This window comes from Neophocaena asiaeorientalis, unplaced genomic scaffold, assembly GCF_003031525.2.
Source record: "Neophocaena asiaeorientalis asiaeorientalis breed wild unplaced genomic scaffold, Neophocaena_asiaeorientalis_V1.1 scaffold332, whole genome shotgun sequence".
Taxonomy (NCBI): Eukaryota; Metazoa; Chordata; class Mammalia; order Artiodactyla; family Phocoenidae; genus Neophocaena; species Neophocaena asiaeorientalis.
In genome coordinates this window covers 5,811,760-5,834,170 of record NW_020173111.1, presented here as the reverse complement: position 1 = coordinate 5,834,170, position 22,411 = coordinate 5,811,760, and the positions used below count along the sequence as shown (strand labels likewise).

Here is a 22,411-nt window from a genome sequence, read left to right as displayed (position 1 = left end):
ACAAATTCCCCTACTAAGTAAGGGTTGTACACTCCCACCAGCTATGTAGTTCTTATTTCTCACCAACACTTGCTATGAGACTTTTACATTTTTATCAAAGTTATGGGTGTGAAACGGTATCTTATCTTTGTTTAGTTTGTTATTTATCTGAGCTCTACTGCAGTTGAACTCTGTAAATTACTTTTTTAAAAAAATTTATTTATTTATTTGGTTCTACCGGGCCTTAGTTTGGCAAGTGGGCTCCTTAGCTGCGGCATGCAAACTCTTAGTTGCGGAACACATGTGGGATCTGGTTTCCTCACCAGGGATTGAACCATGGCCCTCTGCATTCTGAGTGCAGAGTCTTAACCACTGCACCACCAGGGAAGTCCCTGAACCCTGTACATTACTTAATTACTTAATCACATCCTTTGCCTGTTTTTTTTAATTGGGCTATATTTTCCTTATTGTAGTTCTTTAAATATTCTGGATATTATTTGTTGTTACTTATACCTTCTTTTATTAATTAATTAATTATTATTTATTTTTGGCTGTGTTGGGTCTTCGTTGCTGCACGCTGGCTTTCTCTAGTTGCAGCGAGTGGGGGCTACTCTTTATTGCAGTGCTCAGGCTTCTCATTGTGGTGGCTTCTCTCATTGCAGAGCACGGGCACTAGGCACATGGGCTTCAGTAGTTGTTGCATGTGGGCTCAGTAGTTGTGGCACACGGGCTCTAGAGCGCAGGCTCGGTGGTTGTGGCACACGGGCTTAGTTGCTCCACGGCGTGTGGGATCTTCCCGGACCAGGGATCGAACGTGTGTCCCCCGCATTGCCAGGTGGATTCTTAACCACTGTGCCACCAGGGAAGTCCTATACCCTCTTATACCCTTATAGATATCTTCTCCCAGAAGAAAATGCTTTCAATTTTTTATGTTGTTCATTGGATAGATTTTTTTTTTTTTCTTTTTTTGGGCGTGCCATGCAGCATGTAGGATCTTCAGTTCCCAACCAGGGATCAATCCTGGACAGATTTTTTAAAAAAGATTTTTAAAATAACAACTGTACACATTTTGATCACATGTACATCCATGGTTGTTCACTGGATGTGTCTGCCTCACTCCCAGATACTGGCTGGTGATGCTGCCTTCCTTAGGATATTGCCTGTGGCCCTGGGAGAGGGACCAGAGCTCAGCAAGGGCTCACCCTGCTGATGAAATACCCCCCTTAGGAAGTGGCACCATATCACTGCCGCTCACAACCTTTGGGACAGGCTAGTCACATGACCTTCCCAATGCAAGTACAGAAAAGGCAATCAGACCTTTTCATTTAAACAGAAGGGTGTTTTTGGTTGTGTTTTTTTTTTTTTTAAGCTTTTTTCTTTTTTTTTTTGGCCTCACCGCGCATCTTGTGGTATCTTAGTTCCCAGAGCAGGGATAGAACCCGGTCCTGGGCAGTGAAAGAACTGAGTCCTAACCACTGGACAGCCACGGAATTCCTTAAACAGGTTTTCAATGTAGTCAGATTTTTTTTTTTTTTTTTTTTCGGTACGTGGGCCTCTCACTGTTGTGGCCTCTCCCGCTGCGGAGCACAGGCTCCGGACGCGCAGGTTCAGCGGCCATGGCTCACGGGCTCCGCCGCTTCGCGGCATGTGGGATTTTCCCGGACCAGGGCACGAACCCGTGTCCCCTGCATCGGCAGGCGGGCGCTCAACCACTGCACCACCAGGGAAGCCCTAGTCAGATATTTTGATTGGTTTCCTGTGCCTTTTCATATTGAGATTATTCATATACCATAGAATTCACCCACATAGTTGTAAAACCATCCCCCCACTGCCTAATTCTAGAACACTTCCAGCATCCCCAAAAGAAATCCCAGGAGGATGTGGATCACGGGGGATGGTTATGCTTGCCTGTGGAGGCAGGAGGCCTATGGGAAATCTCTGTACCTTCCTCTCAATTTTGCTATGAACTTAAAAACTGCTCTTACAAAGAAAAAGAACTCTTGGGGATTCTGTGGCGGTCCAGTGGTTAGGACTCGGCACGCTCATTGCTGGGGCCCAGTTTCGATCCCTGGTTGAGGAACTAAGATCCTGCAAGCCACACAGTGCGGCCAAGAATAAAACAAAAACAAAAAGTCTTACCAGAAAAAGTAAACTTAATAGCAGTCATTGCCAATTTCCCCCAACCTCCCAGCCCTTGGCAACAACTTCCTGACTCTATGTATTTGCCTGCTTTGAATATTTCATGTATATGAAATCATGTATGGTACCTGGCTTCTTTCACTTACGTTTTCAAGGTTCACATGTATCATTATTCCATTCCTTTCTGAGGCTGAATAATATTCCACTGTAATAATAATATTTCATTTTGTTTAGTCATCAGTTGAGGGACATTTAAAGGGTTGTTTCCACTTTTTGGCTATTGTTACTATGAACATTCCTGTACTAGTTTTTGTGAGGACATGTCTTCAGTTTTTTTTTCCTGTCTTCAGTTTTTGTGTATATATACCTTGAAATGGCATTGCTGTGTCCTGAGGAGCCTTGAAGAACTGCCAAATTGTGTTTCAAAGTGTTTGTAGTACCAGCAGTGTATGAGGGTTCCCATTACTCCATATATTCTGATTACTGGCAGCCCCACGGCCAGCTGCAGAGGGCTGTAGTCACCCTTAGAAGGTTTAGGTCCCTCAAAACTCACCTGAATCTCCTGGAAGAGACTGGAGGAACCAGGGAGGGCTGAAGATCAAGCACTGATTCTTTCTAGAATTTTCCTTCTCTGCAGTTCCCTCCTAAGTGGGTTCTGCCTCATTTTTTTTTTTAATTTGTTTTTATTTTTGGCTGTATTGGGTCTTCGCTGCTGTGCACGGGCCTTCTCCAGCTGCGGTGAGCAGGGGCTACTCTTTATTGCAGTGCATGGGCTTCTCATTGTGGTGGCTTCTCTTGTTGCAGAGCACAGGCTCTAGGCATGTGGGCTTCAGTAGTTGTGGAACGTGGGCTCTAGAGCGCAGGCTCAGTAGGTGTGGCACACGGGCCGAGTTGCTCCGTGGCATGTGGGATCTTCCCGGACCAGGGCTCGAACCCATGTCCCCTGCATTGGCAGGCGGATTCTTAACCATTGTGCCACCAGGGAAGCCCTGCCTCATTTTATTGGCAGCTTCTCCTGGGGCTTTCAGAGGATTAAAGATTTCTTCCATTAAAAAAAAAAAACAAAAGTGCGTCCATCCAGCTTTCTATGTTCAAAAGTCTCCCATTGTGTTCAGCTAGGAGTAAAAGGGAAATAAAAGCGAGAGGCCTGAAAAAGGAAATGGGGAATGGAGTCCAGAGTTCATTAAGTCATACACCCCTATCTTGAGTCTCTGAGGAAACTGCTACTCAGGATGGGTCACAATTTTGAAGCTGAAGCGACCAGTGGGCACAAAGCACTTTAAATGCTCAATGCCAACATGGGCTGAAGTGGAGAGGTTCCCTATGCCAGGTGCTGACACCTGGCACTTTAGGAAGGAGGGTCCTGTACAGCAGGGGTAGGACCTACCACCACTGGAACTTCTGTACACGCTATCACAGCTGGGAAGGAACATACAACAGGGGAAAACGTGCCGGGGGTGGAGAGTGGAATCCAGTGTGGTGGCTTGCCAGATGCTCCATTCAGAGGTTAAACCTAAGACTGATCAGACACAGAAAGCAGGTGAGCAAAGTTGGGGAAAATTTCCCAGTGAAAAATGAATTTTCCAGGGAAAAATGAGGTCTCCTAGTAAGCTGTGAACACATAGAGCGCAAGAGAAGAGTCTTCTTCATCCTCCTGGCATCTATGGTACCCTGCCAGCAAAGAGGCACTTGGGCAAGTTGCTCACGTCCCCTTGGCTGGAGTTCACATCCAAGTAGTTCCTCCGAACCCAGAAAGAGTAATAGTTATTAGGCCAGTGCCCACCTGGGGGGTGGCATCTGTGGGAAAACAGGGTGGGGGGGGGGGGCTTTGTGCTTTGGAAATTGGGAAATCACATACTTGTCCCTCTAAAGGGACATCTGCTACTCAGCTTCTTGGGAGAAGACAGGCCTGTGGCTGCCAGATCTGAAACTTCCCAAGAATCCAAAAGTCCAGATTTTAAGCATTTAAGCTCTAACACGTCCTCGTTTAAAATGCTGGTATCCACCTGTTCTGAAAACACTGCAGGGACCCGATCTGACCCACTGACCAGGGTACAACCTCTAGGCCATGCATCAGAGACTCCCGTTCATGATAGGCAGTGTACACACCCTTATTTATTCTCAGTTAAAGGATGACACAGACACACTCTTTCCATGGAAAAACCCTCTTGTTTATTTGATTAAACAAAAATAAAATAAGCTGCATAGGAACAATTTTAAAGTCCAAAGAGACACCAACTTTGTTTTAAGGCTGCAGTAGCTGATACAGCATCTCCTTGCTACCTTCTCCAGCCTTCTCTGTGGACCAGAGCGGTACATTCAGAAGCCTGTTAGCTAACACAGGAGTTTTTGAACACTTTTCCACTGGTTCTTCACCTGCTCATTGCCTGTCATGCCTGAGGCCTGCAGTATATCACTTAAGATTTAAAAGTAAAAATCCAGAGGGTAGGAGAAAAAAAAAAAAAAAAAAAAACCCACCCCAAACAAAAACCTACCTTAAAGGTTTGGGGGAAAAACCTTTGTTTCCCCATTCTCCACTTAATTGACGGGATCCGCACCACCACCGCGATGCCCATTTTGAAAAGTGTCAAGAGGCAGTCAGCACCCAGGTGGGCTTGCAGCATGGTTTCTGTGGCCCGGGCAGTTAGTCTGGTGGTGCATATCCCTTACATGTCTGCCTTGGACAAATTAAAAAAAAAAAAAACTCTGACCTTAGTCATTCTAACATGAAGGCAACATGCCCATGTTAATTTCTCCAATTTTTGCATTTACTTTTCTCACAAAAACAAAAAACCCTCAACCAAGCCATGTATTCTACGCTTTAAAATTAAAACATTTTGCTGACCGGGCATGACAGCTAATGGACAGTATTAAGCAAGATTCATTTAAAAAAATATAAACGACCTTCCCACCCACCCGAATATACCTAACATGCTAGTTAAAAACAACAACAGCCCTTACCCTCCCACCCTCTCACCTGCATTGAATTTAGGGGAAAAGAAGAAAAGAAAGAAATCTTACTGCCCTAGAAACAAGAACACCCCAGAAATGTGAAAAATCCTCCTCTGAAAAGACAACTACACAGACTGCTAGAAACACAAAGAACTATTCCAGAGCTGGTTATTTAAAGAAAGTAAACACTTTGCTACACACATTAACATTCAGTCAGTGTGCTCTGAGATAGAGCCTTAAGAAAAATACTACCTGAGCTTGTAAGTTAATACAATCATTAAAAGGAGGTCTACGACCATGTGGATACACAAAACTTTTAGAACCATTACTGGTTAAATGATGATGGAAAACATCCCACCAGGCTGGCTTGTTAACCCGTAAGATCGGTTTTTAAAATAGGCATCATTGAGGTATTTCTTCACCATGACATTTATAAACCAAATTCACAATAATGACAGTGGTCTTAAGGATGCTCTCTTCCAACCAAAACAAAAATTAAGCGAGGGGGTAAGAGAGGTGGAGAGGCAATACAGTATATCATGGTAATGTGCTTCTCAACTTTATCAAGTATTTAATAAACAAGCAAAGGAAAAGAATAACCCGTCAAAGAACATGTTACCTTTGGTAGGGGAAAAAAAAAAAAAAAAAAAAATCAAACACAAAAGAGCAACACACACACTTCACCATCACTGCTCAGTAAGACAGTGATTGCTGCAATGCCATGGTGAGGGATATCCTGCTGGGTCCAGAAAGGGTACAAATACAATCACGAGGTCTCAAGGATGTTCATTCCTCTCCAATAGGTGATGTTCCCAACTAGACCCTTACAATTGCTCCTAAAAGGGTGTATTTTCAGACATTCAAAATACAGATATTTTTTCTCTTGAAGAGAAAAAAAAAAAGACCTAAAGGTCTTCATTTGCAGATAAGTCCTCAAAAAGGTCAGATGAACCCGTGGTTTCAGAACACTGAACAACGTGGTAACGGTGTGCATAACTCCTGGTGGGGGAAAAAAGCCAGATTGGTAAGAAATACTTGGATTTATGACTACATTTGTCTGTATAGGACTATTTGGTTTCCAAGTTTCTTTTCCAAGGTCAATCAAACGCTTCTCCTGTGAGAAGTCAGTTCTGGATTTATGAAAACATTTTCTTCTCGAGGTAGCTCTCCACTCCTACCCACTCCCCGGTGGATTAATACTATTCAGAGACCCATCAGATACTAACATGAGGTAGATGACTTTCACCAAAAGTGAGGTAGAAACTAAACAAAAGCAGATGGTGTGGGATGGAGTGGTTGGTGTGTGTGTCCTGTGCCCTGGCCCACAGGCAGCCCAGCCCAGGGAGGCCAGAGCGCCTCAAGAGGGCCAGGCTCCACGATTCCATCACACGCAAGTACAAGACTATGACTTTTATACAGCCCCAGACTGTTGGAAACTCAGTAAGAGTGATGTTTTAAATAAATACTTTTTGGCACCATTGGATTTCTTCTTCTTCTTTTTTTAAACAGAAAAACAAGCCTATAACTTTGGCATATCTTTCACTATCTACCAGAACACAGCAATCTTAGAATCTTCCAAAGAGGAAGACGACACACATACAACAGTATTCTGCTGCTTCAAGCCCAGAAGACCTCCCGCCTCCAATCATTAAGCTTTGGCTTAACTAGAATAAAGCAGACTGAGCCAATCTCATGCTATTCTCTTACAGCCCCATTACAAAGTGCCTTCCATCTGGCAACTTTTTTTTGGCCCAGCGTGTAACTTAGATTCCGTTTATGGTACCCTTGTATGTGTTTCCCCGACTCCCCAAATAAGTTAGACTTAAAAGGGCATCCATTAATCAAAGAGTTAGTGCACTTGGGGGTACTGTTTGGGCCACTGGGCTCCAGCCAACTTGCATGCCACCTGCCAGCCACCACACAGCACAGGTTCTCAGACAGCATTGATTCTCATGACCAATTTCACAGAGGAATTATTTCAAAAACAAAAACAAAACCACCACAACGAAAAACAGTAACACTTCTGAAACGTTAAGTTGGTATCAACCAAAAGTGGCTTGTATCTGTGGGTTATTTAGATTTCCTCTAGCCATCTCAATATCCAAACCTATACATCCAAATCCAATTGGCATCTCAAACCATATACTGACCTTACACCTCACCCCACCCCCTGACCAGATCAGACATACCTGGGGATTATTGTCTCAATATCACATTTCCTCAAGAGAAACATTTTATCCTCCTCCCTCACAGCACCCAGGACCTTATCTTTTCACATTAAAGACACCCTCTTTGACCCAATTCCTGCTACCCTAGCATCACCTCATAATGGGCAGGAGATACGCATTGATAAACACTTGTTATCTCTCACACTAGGGAGGTCCAAATGCTGGCTTTTCTCATCTCTCTTCCACACTGTACAAGAAGCACACTCTGGAGGTGCTTTGCACCAATCCCTGTGGGTCAGGAGTCAATCTGGGGCAGCCACAGATGGCGATATTTTAAAAACAAAAGCTTCCCAAGTGTGACCATGTTTCTCAAATGGCAGTGATGCACAATTTTGGGTGCAGAAAATGTAAGGAGACGTACCTTTTACAGAGAGTAAAGCGGCAGTTATCACCCAGAGACACGTTCATTTCAAGAAGGGGACCTGCTTGCCTTAAGCAGGCAAATTGAATAGTCTAATAAGCCCTAATCATTTTAGCCCCATGTGGAAACCCTGGCTTTACAACCAGATCCACAAAAAAATGTTAAATAAGCAGCTCTGGTTGCTGCTACTCACCAAGAAAATTTCTCACTCAGGTTCCAATATTTCCCCACATATGGGGAAACTGGGAAGGAAAGGTTAAGAGTGAAGATGATGAAAATGAAGACAGAATAACCAAAGGTACTGACTACTGGAAATAGCTTAGCCATAATCATGACCTGAGTTTCTGAGAACATTTTAAAGAATTTAAGATACTTTTTTTTTCAATTAAAAAAATTTTTTAATCATTTAAAACCAGTTGTCTTTGGTGTTTAAAGGGGGATTATTTAGGGGGCAGGGGGACTGAGAGGAGGAGGTTCAGCACCAAGTTATTCCAAAATAAAAAACAATAAAAATGTTTAATTACATGATCTCTTTACCAGTCAAAGAACTTCGAACTTAGGGGCAACATAAAAGGCAACTGAATAGGAATTAGAGATGGATTCACTATTAGAGAGGGAATGACTATTAAATTCTTCAACGAAAGAAGAAATGCTTTTACATAACAAGATCCCCTGACACCTCCCCACCCTGAAACACAGCAGCTGGGCGACAGCAGTTTGAAACTACTTTCCAGTTTTGGGATCCTTTATTGCATGTGGTTCTCCTTTATGCAACAAGGTTTCCCCCATCTTGGTCACTCAGAAACCCCAGAACTAAAGCAATGGGAAGAGACAGGGGACCATGAAGTGGTAAATTAAATGTCCAAAAGAGCTGGATGGGAAAAGCAGTTTGATTGGCTTGCTACACTGGTCCCCATCATCTTTTTTTTTTTTGGGGGGGGGGATGACAAAAACAATCCATCCACTTGTTAGTCTGTCCGTTAAAAACTCTATCCATATTGCAAGAGGAATTTCTCTTAAATACAGGGATAGAAACTGATCTGTTAGTCTTCCAGTTTAAACAAGAAGTGTCCTGGAAGCCACTGCCATCTGAGAGCACCTCTTTCTCCTGTGGTGCCCTGGAATTTGGTTCTCATTTCAGTATTTGAAAGACAGTTAACGCCCAGAAGCACAAGGTTCTACACCCAAGTCCAGCTTACGACAAGCCCACCCTGTAAAGTGACGGATGCCATCCCATGTTTCTGCAGCGGGAGCCTGGCTTAATAAATTTTCATTCTTTGGTACTGAGATACAGGTTGAACAAGAGGTTTCAGTTCCTATACGTTTTTCTGGTTGGGGCAACGTGGTTTACAAATCCTTTACATTCAAAGGCCTTTAGGGGGAAAATTCACGTTTACCGTGCTCCATGGCTCGGGAGCAGACCACTCTGTATAAGTGACCCGAGAAGAGGGTGTGGGGATGGGCTGTTCCCATAAACTTGACTTTAAAACATTCTATTTCCCTGAACTTCCAAAGCAGGAAAAAATTGTGCTTTTAAAACAAAAGTTCATTCCTTTGCCTACTCTTCTTAGGAAAAGAAATGCCTAACGTTAAGAGAACAACATTCAACTGCAGTCTGGGGGTCCCTTGCCTGTGTCTCATGCTCTCTGCTGACCAACTCAGCACACGCGTGCCCATCCACCCACTCAATGTCCACACGCCACATGCCTGAAAATCCTCTTTCTGAGAAGGAGGGTAATTTTCTTCTTCTACTTAATTCTTTATAACCAACAGCAAACTAAAAACACAACTTCTGAGAATACTTTTAATCAAAAATCCTGAACTACATCTATTTTTCAGAAACCAAAGTGTGAAAAGAATAAGTTCTTTGGGAGGTGGTATAGCATTTTTACTATTTTGGTGTAAGGTGGCTTCACACCCACATATACATACACACGCACACACACACACACACACCCTCCCTTAAAAGAAACAAAGATTGCATACCCTAAGATAGGAATGGTCTGCTTTTCTTGGCTAGCAAGCCACAGCCACTTCTTCTAGGAATAAGAAAAGATACTGATGTTGAACGGGTTGAGAAACACGATGAGGTATAAAAGAACACAGGAAGTTCACTGTTGCAGCATTAAAAAAAAAAAAAAAAAAGATTTTTCCCAAAAAGATCAAGATCACCACACAGCCTAACCCCATAAACACAGTATTCTCAAGAACACAAATACTCTACAATTAAGCATCTTAAATCCCATTTTTCCACGTTTTATAGTTTTTTTTTCTTTTTAACTTAGTAGTTTTCTCGTGTTTGCTTGGCTCAATCTACAGAATGCACCCCACCGCACATATCCAGCACCCTCCCAGCCACAGAGATGCTAGGCTTGTGCATGTCACGCCCCACGGAGGGGAGAGGAAACGTGAACTCCACTGAGCGAGGGTGGGAGGGCAGAGGGCCTGTTGGAGAAGGAAATGTAAAGGTTTCTGAGGTAGATAGAGATCATCACTTCACAGGCTCAATCCCTGCAGAAAAGATACGTACATTCATCTGTAAAAAAATAAAGATGAGGTAGGACATAAGCAATGTTGTACTTTTCTTGTTGTCTTTAAACAAAATTAAAAAAAAAAAAAAGAAATTTCCCTGAGACGGTTTCTTCTTTGAATTTCGAAAGGGGGAGAGAGAGAGAGACGTACACACGCGCACCCCAAACACAGAAGCCTAGGAATGTGATTAGAAGATGAGGATTCGATTGTTGCCAAAGTCCACCACGACAATCATCCCATCCGGCGTGACAGCGATGCCGGAGGGCCGGTCCATCTGCCCAAAGCCACTGCCCTGAGCGCCAAACTTGCACAGGAAGCTGCCGTTGGACTCGAACATCTGCACCCGGTGGTTCCTGGAATCGGCCACGATGATGCGCCCCTCCTGGTCCACGGCCACGCCCTGTGGGCGCAGGAATTGCCCATTGGCGGTGCCCTCTGAGCCCAGGAAGCGGGCCGACTGGCAGTCTGGGTGAATGACCAGGAGCCGGTGGTTGTTGAAGTCGGTGACCACCAAGTGGCCCTCGTGGTTGAAAGCCACCCCCCTCGGGGAGTCAAAGTGCTTCCAGAGAGCCCCCTCGAAGCCATACTTATTCAGGAAGACCCCATCGGGCCCGAACAGCTGGATCCGGTGGTTCCGCGTGTCGGAGACCAGGATTTTGCCCTCGGAATTCACCGCCACATCCCAAGGGTAGTTAAATTGCCCGTTTTTGGTGCCCTTCTCACCGAACTTGAGAAGGAACTGGCCCTCAAAGGTGAAGATCTGGATGCGATGATTGTCCTTGTCGGCCACCACGATCCTGCGGGAGGTGTCACAGGCTACGCCAGCAGGCCGGTCAAACTGCCCGGGCCGGGAGCCCAGAGTGCCGAACTTGTGGTGGAAGGCGCCGCAGGGCTTGAACACCTGGATGCGATTGTTGCTGCGGTCAGCGACCACGATGTAGCCCTCCTTGTCCACGCTCACGCCCCAGGGCCGGCACAGCTTGCCATCACTGTCGCCCTCACTGCCGAAGCTCAGGCCCGGGAGCCCGATGCCCACGTAGCTGCGGCCAGACTTGACCACCACCTTGAAGGGGCTGTTCTCGATGTGCTGGTTGCACAGGGTGACCGATACCAGGTGCTCGCCCTCCAGCTGCGGCCGGTAGCTCACGACGTATGTCCCGTTCTGCTGGTCGCTCACCTCCGCACCAAACAGGTTGCCGTCAGGGCCCAGGACCACGGCTGACATGAGGTCGCCTCCTGAGAGGCGGGGCTCCCCGTCATGGTCGTAGCCGATGACAGTGAAGGAGGCCACCTTGCCCTGGAGGGCCCGCTTGAGGCCGTCGCCCGTGGCCTTGGTGAGCGGCGCGAAGGCCCCGCTGCTGACAAAGCCGAAGGACTTGATGGCGAGGTAGAGGGCCTGGTCAGGGGGTGTGAACATGACCCGGTCGTCCTCCTGGGGCTGCAGGAGGCTGCGCACGGTCTTGAGCTCCTGCACCTGCGCCAGCATGCGGTCTCGGGCCAGCAGGATGTCCAGCGCCCGCCCCTCCTCCAGGACCTGCTGCACGGCGCTGATGGTGCTCTCCAGCTTGTTGAGGTTTTGCCGCAGCTTCTCCACCTGCAGATACAGGGACTTGGCTTTCACCTGGCGGATTTTCTCTACCTGGAGGGAAAGATGAGAGCCGGGAGAGAGGACACAGAGGCTTAGAACCAAGACAGAAAACAACACACCGGCTGACATACTCATACTGAGGGAAACCTCACACCGAGGGAGGGTCTGCAGAAACGTCTGGTCTGCATTCCCCCAAAGTGGCAAAATCCAAAGACAGAGGAGGTTGGGGAACTGTCCCTGATCACAGGAGATGACTACAGAGACCTGACCAGTAAACTAAACGCCAACAACTGATCCTGGATTGGGAGGACACTGCCATTAAACACACTATTGGTGGGATGTCCCTGATGGTCCAGTGGTTAGGACTCTGTGCTTCCACTGCAGGGGGTGTGGGTTCGATCCCTGGTCAGGGAACTAAGATCTTACAAGCCGTGCATGGCCAAAAAACACTCAAAGCAAAGCAAACCAAAGCAAACCAAACCAACCAAACAAAAACACCAACCCACTATTGGTGAAATGTGACTACAGACTCAGGATTAGGTACTGGTGTTGTATCAAGATTCGACTTCCTGGTTTTGATTAACTGTGATTAAGAGAATATCCTTGCTCAGAGGAAATAAACTGAAACATTTAGGTGTAAAGGGGCAGTGTCTCCAACACTCCAACTTACTGTCAAATCACACACACACACTCACCTATTGAGAGAGAATGATGAAAATGGGACAAGATGTAAATAGTCAGTGAATCTGGGTAAAGGATACAAGGGGCTCTTTATTATTCCTGCAAATTTTCTCTCAGTTAGAAATTAAATAGAAGTTAGAAACAGCCGTGTAACAAAGAAACGTTTACTGAGCACCTATACTGTGCCAGGTGCTGGAGATACATGTGGCCCATAGAAAACATGGGCCCCACCCCACTGAGCTTAGAGTTTAAAGCAACAGATACCAAGCAAGCAAAGAAATACTGCAAGACAATTTCAGACAGTGCTGGGGTTAGAGGGTAGAAAAAGAGTGTGACAGACAGTGACGAGGGAGGCCTGATTTAGACAGAGGGTTGTCAGGGACAGGTGGCCTTGAACGTGGAGAGAAAAGTGGCAGAAAGGGGACCAGAGGCGGGATAGACCAACGGACTGTAGTACAAGGCTGGTCATGCACTCCCAACAGGCTGAATCGAAAATGCTCCTATGTACAGAGGGCCTGAAGTCTCCTGAAGGATATTTCTCTCTCAGCCTCTCTCTCAGCATAAACACACACACACACACACACACGTAATCAGAGACAGAAAGCCTGTGTGTGGAGAGAATAAAATGAAGGATTTGGTGAGGATCACAAACCTGGCTCTTTCCTTGTCCCCTTTTCTCTCTTCACAGGGGTTAGAAATCTTCATCAGGGAGCCTGAGAGGTCCCACACCCCAAATTTGGAGATACCAACTTTTTAGCAACTGTTGGCCTGTATTATTTCCAAAGGGGCCTCTAAATCTAAAACACCGTGATATGTAAACACGGGTTCTGACCTGCTTCTGACTCAGATCACACTATTAGGGAACGTGGGATTTTTGTCTGCCTGATCAGCCAGTTCTCCATTCTTCTGCAGGAAATAACTCAGTCCTCTAAGTTTAAGTGGTTTCCTCTGAAAAGAACAGATCAGTCGCCCAGCCAGTGCGTGCTGTTTTGCAGAGAGGACCATGATTTCTGAGTGCTTGACTGATCTGAAAGCCACAGAAAGTCTACTTCAGAATAAGGGCCCACTGTTGGAAGGGCTGGATTTTAATCCGATTTTCCCGTGGGGGGTGGATAACATGATTTTGGACCTGATTCATGTGTATTCATCTGTCCACTCTGGAAGGACGTGTGTGTGCAGAGAAGCCCGTGTGGGGACAGATCAAAGAGAAGCTCTGTCGTTTGGTTTTGCACTGGGCCAAACCTCTCGGCCTTGATTCTGATCCCTCAACCGGATGGTTGCAGCTACCCGCCAAGAGGCAGCCATGTCCGCTGGAAATGCACAAAACACAAGAAAGGACATGCATCCAGATACCTATAACTGGGTCACCCAGCACTCAAGTTATCTCCAATAACCAGGATGCAAGAAAAAAAACAACACCACTGTGTAACAAGGAGGTGCCCAGACAGAGCCAGGCAAGAGGGAGCAGAAAAATCAGTGATTAGTGAAAAAGGGGGACTCCCACAGGATCTGGGGCGTGGTACCCCAGCAAAAAAAGCAAGAACAAATGGGACTGAGGCGTGTCCAGAATGAGCAGGCTGATTTTCGATTTATCCAAGAATGAGTTTTTAGGCAAGTAAAAACGAAATTGATAACATGAATAAAGAGACTGACTGTCCTTCCCAATTTGCTTCTCCTACGGTAAAAAAAAAAAAACGTGCTCTCTATTCCTCCTGAAAGAGAACTGCCTTGAGAGAGGTCCTCAGCCCCACCGGAGGGAGGGTAACTAAGGTGAGATCTGCAGAAACCCCTGCACACAAAGGCCTTTTCATCAGCAGATCCAGCAGAGCAAGTTTGTGGCAGAGTTCACCACAGAGCTCTCAGGTTGCAAGGAGGGGGCCCCTTTCAGTTATAATTAACATTCGTGGGTGGCATGGGACTGGCAGACCTTGGGGACATCGGAGGGTCTGAAAACTGTGTCAGGCCCACAAAGGTGCCTGAACAAATCATGTGAATTAAAAATCTTGGACTGTTTCCATCCAAGGAGTCTTCTCTTCTGTCAAAAGGCAGTATAGAGTCAAAAGAAGCAGAAAGCAGCTAGATACAGAGCTAACTCAAAGGAAGAGGCAATGCAAAAGCCCACACAGCCTTCCCAAAGGCCAATACAATTTACTCTTTTAGGGGACAGGAAATTGGCGAGGATCACTTTCAGAAATCGACATGCGGTCCACACCATCATAGTTTGCAGTGAGCCAAACAAGTACCACACACTCAAACACACCCGTTCACATCAGCTCTGTATAGTCTTGCTTCTGGGTTCAGAGAAGGTGATCCCAGTTGAACTGGCATGAGGTACTGGCCCCTCTTAGGCACGCTGCCCTCTTCTACCTGAGTGAGAGCGCAAGATCAGAGAAGAAAATGCTGTGGGGGACGTGGGCGGGGCGAGTCATCCCTCCAGCTGATTTTATCTAAACAGCACACCAGCGTGCTCAGCGCTCTTTCCGGCTCCAACAGGAAGAAAGGGCACTCGCTCACTGCCCCCACAAGTGGAAAACTGGTTTTCCACAAGGGGTCAGGAAGTCCAACCAGCCGGGACACCAAAACTAAGGACGTGTGTTAGCAGCCTGCTTTCCTAACAGCAGTCTCCATTGTACTCCCTTCTTTCTGCTTCCACCTGAGTGCCTGCAATAGAAAAATTGAGACTCTGTCCAGTGTCGGGGACCTGACCGCTTCTGAAAAGGCTTCTTGTCGTCTTACTACTCGGAGGGGGACCCCTGCATCTTTCTGCAGACAAACTTAGGAGAAAACTACCAAGTGTTCTAAACTCAGAGCCGGGATCCAGGGTGTGACATCAGCATGCTGTCACCCTGCTGTGGTTCAGAGGCCGTGCTGGCCACCGAGGAGCCCAAGGGTGGGGTGGGCGTGCAACCCACCCCCCCACGTTACCTTCCACAGCAGCTCACACTCCCGCTCCTCCAGGGCCTTCTTGTGTCTCGCAGTCACGGCTTTGACCTCCGACTGTACCACTTTTGCCTTCATCTCCACCTGCTCTGCCACCGTCTGGGCTTGCTCGATGCTCAGCTGGAAAACCAAAAACCATCTCAGAGCAAGAGAAGTACCTTCCCTCCTCACACGCAACACTTAAGGCTGCTTTCTTCAGCCCTGAAAAACTAACGCCTTAGGCCCCCAACGCAGACCTCGAGGTCCACGTCCTTGGAAAGAAAGCAGGCACTGGGGGAGAGAAGGGCATCTGTTTGACATGTAACTGAAGGAGCTGCTTGGCAAGGGCTGCATTTCTTTGTATAAGAAATGGCACCTACAAAGTGAATGTCAGGACTATTAAGAGATAGTCTGACACAGTGAAACCAGTGTAGCTGGGTCACAGCCCAAAACAGACTGGGGATCAGATGTGAAATCTTCTACTGCAGATGCGCGAACAACCTTCCACAGACTTTCCGGCCAGGCTCCCCACCTGGGGGAAATCTCGCAGGCTGGGCACATCCCTCGGGAGAAGGTGTGCAACAGGCTGCAGCCCAGCTCAGAACCAACACCAAGAGCAAACTGGGAAACAGTGTCTGACGCACCTGAGAAGCCATGCCTATGGCCAGAGACCACCTCTGCACCCCCAGACCCCAACCCTGTACCATCAGCCCCCGTAAATCAGCCCGTTTAATCAGACGTATGATTGTTCATAAAAAATTAATCCAGACAGAGGCCTGGTGTTTTCATGAATATTACATGATGTGCCTTGAAAAGCCACAAGGATTGGAGACACTGAGGTACTAAATCAGGGAGTTCAAACTGCTAATGCTGCAACAGGCTTCAGAGCAGGTGTCCCAGATCAGGAGGGACCCAGGGAAGCCTCAAGGGTTTAGAACCTGCCTGGGTTCAGGAATCAGCTACAGGTGACCAGTCTTCTGTGTGCCCTGCAGAGAACGGTTTCTGGGACACGAAACACATCTAAAGCGGGCACAGTCCTGGACAAGCCAGGCCGGATGGTCATCCTAGGGCTCAGGAAACCCAGGTTCAAATCCTAGCTCCACCTCCTACCAGTTCAGACAAGCTCCTGCCCTTCTCCAACTTCGGAGTGAAAGTGAGGAAAATGCAGGACAATATATGGGAAGAGCTGAGTCCAGCCCCTGGTCATCCTCTCCCCTCATCCTACTTAGCTCGCATCATACAGATAGGCCTATTCACACTTCCTGCCTTGTTTTGTTTTTAAATTGTAGTGATAGAATACATGTAGCATAAAATGTCCCACGAGTGACATTCAGCCCATGCAATGTGGTGCAGTCACCACCACTATCTGGCTCCAGAACACCTTCTCTACCCAAAACGAAGCTTCCCACGCCTGTGAAGCAGTCATTCTCCATCTCCCCTCCCTCTCCCCCATGGCATGCATAACCTACAGTCTCTACAGACTTGTCTATCCTGGATATTTCACACAAATGGAATCAAACAATACACGACCAGCCTTATTTTCATGAATAGGCTCCCAGCTTATCAGCTATGACTCATTCAGTCACTTACAACTGGGACCCCTAACTGACCACCTTTCTCGCTCTCAGTCTGATGACACCTGCTCACTGCACCCCCTGTCCCTATCCCCGTGAGGCCTAAGGATCCACTGAGCAGATAGGAGCTGGCACCTGGCCGATCTGGGTGGCTCACAGTTTGGCCTGGGATGCCTTTCTCTTCCAAAGTCACCCTAAAATCTCAAAACCTAGCTCAGATGCCACTTCTTCTCTAAAATCGGAAGTAAAGGACACCTATCCACAGTGTTTCCGTTCCATCTTTACTATCCCGTCCCAAGTGTCATTACAGACTGAACTAAGTTGCGCCAGGTACACAGTGCACGGTACTTAGCACTGGGTTCTAACAGGAACAATCTATACATTTTATACTTGCTCGTGTCTACAGCCATAAACCGTGTCCTATCAAAGCACTACCTAACTGCACCGGGTTAAATATCGTCCTGCCAAACTTCAGGCGTGCCTGCAACTTCAGAACGTGGTTAAGATGAGATCAGGGCTTCCCTGGTGGCGCAGTGGTTGAGGGTCCGCCTGCCGATGCAGGGGACACGGGTTTGTGCCCTGGTCCGGGAAGATCCCACATGCCACGGAGCAGCTGGGCCCGTGAGCCATGGCCGCTGAGCCTGTGCGTCCGGAGCCTGTGCCCCGCAATGGGAGAGGCCACAACGGTGAGAGGCCTGTGTACCACAAAAAAAAAAAAAAAAAAAAAAAAAAGATGAGGTCATTTTGGACTAGGGTAAGTCCTAAATGCAGTGACTGATATCCCATAGGGCCATGTGAGGATGGAGGCAGAAAATGGAAGGCAAGTACAAGCCAAGACGTGCAGACCACGACCTGCAAGAAGAAGCAAGGAAAGGTTCTTCCTTAGAGGCTTCACATGGAGCACAGCCCTGCTGACATCTTGATTTCTGACTTCTATCCTCCAGAATCGTTGAGAAAACAAATTCCTATTGTTTTAAAGTTACCCAGTTTACAGCAGCCCTAGGAAACTAACACAGTAGCCAACAAGTTGAAATAGATGGCTGTATCCAAATTACCCGAAACACAAAAAGTTAGACTGGCGGGGCTTCCCTGGCGGCGCAGTGGTTGAGAGTCCGCCTGCTGATGCAGGGGACACGGGTTTGTGCCCCGGTCCGGGAAGATCCCACATGCCGCGGAGCAGCTGGGCCCGTGAGCCATGGCCGCTGAGCCTGCGCGTCCGGAGCCTGTGCTCCGCAACGGGAGAGGCCACGACAGTGAGAGGCCTGCGTACCGCAAAAAAAAAAAAAAGTTAGACTGACGGATCAAATAAGTGTGCATGTAAGCAGATACCATAACAGGGTGTCTTGGGCTGTGTGTCAGGATTAATTCAGAAGAAGAGAAACCTCACTAGACATTTAAGCAGAGACGATTTAATACAGGGAATTTGGTTAAACGGGAAGCGGGGAACTGCTAATGCAAAGGGCACACTGATGATTAAGACAGACTGCAGTAACTGCAGTCAGTAGCTACCACCCCTTGGGCTCAGAGAACAAAGAAAGTAGGGGTTACCACGACCCAGAAGTATGGGGGAGGGGCAGTCCAGGCCCAGCTCATTCTGGGAGTGGCAAAAGCTGGAAACTGGAACCAACTTCTGCTGCCAGGGTAAAAAAAATACTGCTGATAAGAACAGGAAGTCAAAAGGAAGAAGCAAGTCCCTTCTCCCCACTTCCAGGCACGTGGTTTGAAATGAACACTGCAGCCCCAGCCTCACACGGCACGACTGTGAAAGGGTAGGTTGGTAGGTTATTAACCAGTACACCCTGTTTTCAGATGTGTTGGTTATTAATTAGCACAGAGCTGGTATCCACATCAGTGTCTGACTGAGGCAACCAAGCCTATGTCCACATTTCTTTAACGCTTCCTCGATGGAAAGCAAAGGCCACAAACTGCCTTCTATTTATATTAACATCATATTACTTAACCAAACTGAATTTCCATTAAAATCAGAAGATATGGAAATAACAGGTCCACATTCCTACAGGGCAAGAACTGGCCGGAGAGCAATGACCATCCCCTCTGCATGCACAGCCAAGTGTCTGCTCGCCGCCTACCCTCCTAGCCAGGCTGCTCCTACTGTTTCCTTCTAGGTCCCTAGCAGGCCCTTGCGTTAACTCCCATCCTACGACAGGAACTATTTCCTCCATTTTCCAAATAGGTCAAAGGGGAGCAAAGCTCTGGCTATAATTTGAGTCATTCCCATTCCTAGAGTCATAAAAGTCCTATGTGAAGAGAACAAATGGAGCTTTCCTCTCCAAATCCTACACAACACCCCGGCAAGCACTGCATTCCAAGACGTGCAGACCAGGACCTGCTTAACTAGTTCCCATTATCTAAGCAGGGCATTTGAAGGACGCCAAGAGGCAGGTGGGTTGGAGGAAAATGGCAGTGGGTAAAAGGGCTGGGGAAACTCTGAAAACAGAAACATTTGCAAGAAAGAAAGAGAAGGAAAGAAAGGAAGGAAAAAGGGAGGAAGGGAGGGTGGGTCACCTAACAAGCATGGGGGCTTGAGAAAAAATGTTAACTTCAAATGTTAACAGATTCAATCAAACACTCGAAGTTGAGGCAAGTCAGTGATGCCATTTGACTGCTGAGTGGTGGCCACTTAGTACTGCGAAGGAGTCTGAGGCCAAATCCGGGTTTCACAGGGAAGGGTGCAGAAAGTGATTAGTGATGTCTGCCATGGAGAACAGTGGTGGCCTGATGACAGGTATTTAAAGTGTCCTGATAGAAGATACTAGAGAACGCAAGTGTCACCCATAAGCTCAAAGGCCACCATACCGGTACCAGATGGGGGAATTACTGTAGTTCACTCTAAAAGGTAATTTTTATCACATTTAATATCTTTGAAACTATGATTCATCTTAACACTGTCAGTGGGCTTTTTCCCTTTGTTAGCTGTATATAAAATAAATGTGCATATCTTACAGTTAATGGCATCTTAAATGTGATGAAAGAAATAAAAGTAACGAATCAAGGCTGTCTTACATGGAGAGCAACTATATTCCTGACCCAAACTCTGGATGTCCCCCGGGGAATCTGTGCACCTTTATGAAATCCTCTAATTACATAAGTGACCAAAATGTTGTACTTTCATCAAGAGTGAAAGTGACTTGGATATCAGATTACTTGACTCATCAGAAAGATCACTTCAGTATCACACATAGGAATGCTGATAGCTGCTGAGAAACTTATCAAAATCCTAAACCATCTGCCCACCCTAGAACACACGATTGATTCTTTACCATTTCCCAAAAAAGTCTTATGTTAAAAATAATTCATGTATTCAAATACTCGTTCTAAACTCGATTACTTTTAAAAATATTTTTTTAAAATATTTTTTAAAATATTTTTCTATCTATCTATTTATGGCTGTGTTGGATCTTCGTTGCTGTGCGCATGCTTTCTCTAGTTGCGGCGAGTGGGGGCTATACTTCATTGCAGTGCGCAGGCTTCTCATCGCAGTGGCTTCTCTTTTTGCGGAGCACGGGCTTCAGCAGTTGTGGCACGTGGGCTCAGTAGTTGTGGCTTGCGGGCTCAGTTGCTCCACAGCATGTGGGATCTTCCCGGACCAGGGATCGAACCCGTGTCCCCTGTACTGGCAGGAGGATTCTTAACTACTGCACCACCAGGGAAGTTCTCCTATTCGACTGCCACTCGAAGATTAGCAATGTTTCTTTTTTTCCCCATAAATTTATTTATTTATTATTGGCTGTGGTGGGTTTTCACTGCTGCGCGCGGGCTTTCTCTAGTTGCAGCAAGCAGGGGCTACTCTTGACTGTGGTGTGCGGGCTTCTCATTGCAGTGGCTTCTCTTATTGCAGAGCACAGGCTCTAGGTGTGCAGACTTCAGTAGTCGTGGCTCGCAGGCTCTAGAGCGCAGGCTCAGTAGTTATGATGCACGGGCTTAGCTGTTCTGCGGCATGTGGGATCTTCCCGGACCAGGGCTTGAACCCGTGTCCCCTGTACTGGCAGGTGGATTCTTAACCACTGCGCCACCAGGGAAGTCCTAGCAATGTTTCTTGACTTTCAAGCTTATCCTGTCAGATGAGGGAAACAACCTATGATTTTTTTGTCTTCCTAAAACCTTGTCACCTGGATCAGGCAAGAAGATTCAAAAATTAAGGCACACTATTACCTGCCTATGTAAGAGAACTTCACTATATCTCAGAGTTACACGTGTCCCTTCCTAGCCCCAAAGGGATGGGAATTCAACAGAAACAAAGGTCTAAATTACCAGGACGTCTAATGCTTCCAATAGAATAGAATAAAATAGCATGGCATAGCATAGCAATAGCTAATGCTTCCAATAAAATTAAATTAAAAATAAATAAGTAAATAACCATGGCATGACCTCTATTTATCACCCAAGAAAGAGTCTGAGATTCAACCTTAAATAAAATTTCCCATGCTCACTTATTTCTCACCTATAAACAAATCTGAGTAGCAAGGTGAGCACCCAGTCTTTCTATAGTCCTGACTGAACACCCTAATATCCACTTGGATTTGGGGAGGCGGCTGGATGGCAAACAGGCAGCTGGTGTGAAGGGGTCCAGCCAGGGTATCTGGAAGAAGCCCTGACTAGCCAGTAACTCCAGCCACATCACTGTCATGTTCACCATACTGTGAGGTCTCCGTGCACTGCCCACCCCCACGTGATTGCTGCTGCATGGGTGTCACATGGGCTCACGTGGGTCGTTGTCCCATGGCCTCCAGACACTGGAGTCTGCCCAATAATCTACACATGCCATCTGGAAGGGAGTGGTAAAGGTTTTATATGCAAGAAAGAACCAGGGAAACAGGTGAAGGGTGGGGAGGGACTGACCTGGATGGCCTGGCGGCCCTGCTGGGCATCAGCCAGCAGCTGGATGGTGAGCGCCCGTGAGTCCTGCAGCGCCTCCTGGAGGTAGACGAAGCTGTGGCCGCCGTGCCGGCCCACAGTACACTCTCGGCAGATGGGCACTGAGCACGTGTCACAGTACAGGTGCAGCACCTGGGGACCAGAGAGGGCCAGGTGTTAATGACAAGGGGGTGGGTGGCGGGGTGCTCTGGATCTCAGGACCCCACAATAAACAAGCACACCGCATAGGGAGCGGGATACCCGCAGGCGACTGTGAGGACAACTTGCTCCCCCCATCCCCACCCAAAGAAAAACAACCAACACCCTCGTTCTACTCCAGTTTCATTCACAACCACAACTGAGACACCGCAAAGTCAAAGATGAAACAAAACGATCCTCCAAGGACTTCCCTGGGGGTCCAGTGCTTAAGACTCTGCACTTCCACTACAGGGGGCACGGGTTCGATCCCTGCTTGGGGAGCTAAGATTCCACATGCCACTCAGTGTGGCCGAAAAAAAATAGATTAAAAAAATAAAATGTGCTGCTCATCAATTGACCTTAGTAAATGACAATAATTATACAG

The 22,411-nt window shown here is 47.0% G+C and overlaps 1 protein-coding gene across 1 annotated transcript; it reads right to left on the bottom strand.

Annotated features, from left to right (window-relative positions):
* Nucleotides 1-10,378: 10,378 nt before the first annotated feature.
* On the bottom strand, nucleotides 10,379-22,125 carry TRIM71 (tripartite motif containing 71). The gene is made up of 4 exons (XM_024743476.1): nucleotides 22,090-22,125; nucleotides 21,814-21,981; nucleotides 15,386-15,520; nucleotides 10,379-11,830 (listed from the first exon to the last, which is right to left on the bottom strand). Exons 1-4 carry the CDS (start codon nucleotides 22,123-22,125, stop codon nucleotides 10,379-10,381), a joined length of 1,791 nt encoding a protein of 596 aa, XP_024599244.1.
* Between the last annotated feature and the right edge of the window lie 286 nt (nucleotides 22,126-22,411).

Bases quoted from the DNA above. Each gene is read 5' to 3' on its own strand.
- TRIM71 (XM_024743476.1), bottom strand. From the start codon at position 22,125: ATGGGGGGAGCAAGTTGTCCTCACAGTCGCCTGCGG. The intron at 15,521-21,813 runs GTCAGTCCCTCC...TTGGTTTTCCAG, and splicing joins AGGGCCGCCAGGCCATCCAG to CTGAGCATCGAGCAAGCCCA. The intron at 11,831-15,385 runs GTAACGTGGGGG...CTTTCCCTCCAG, and splicing joins AGTGTGAGCTGCTGTGGAAG to GTAGAGAAAATCCGCCAGGT.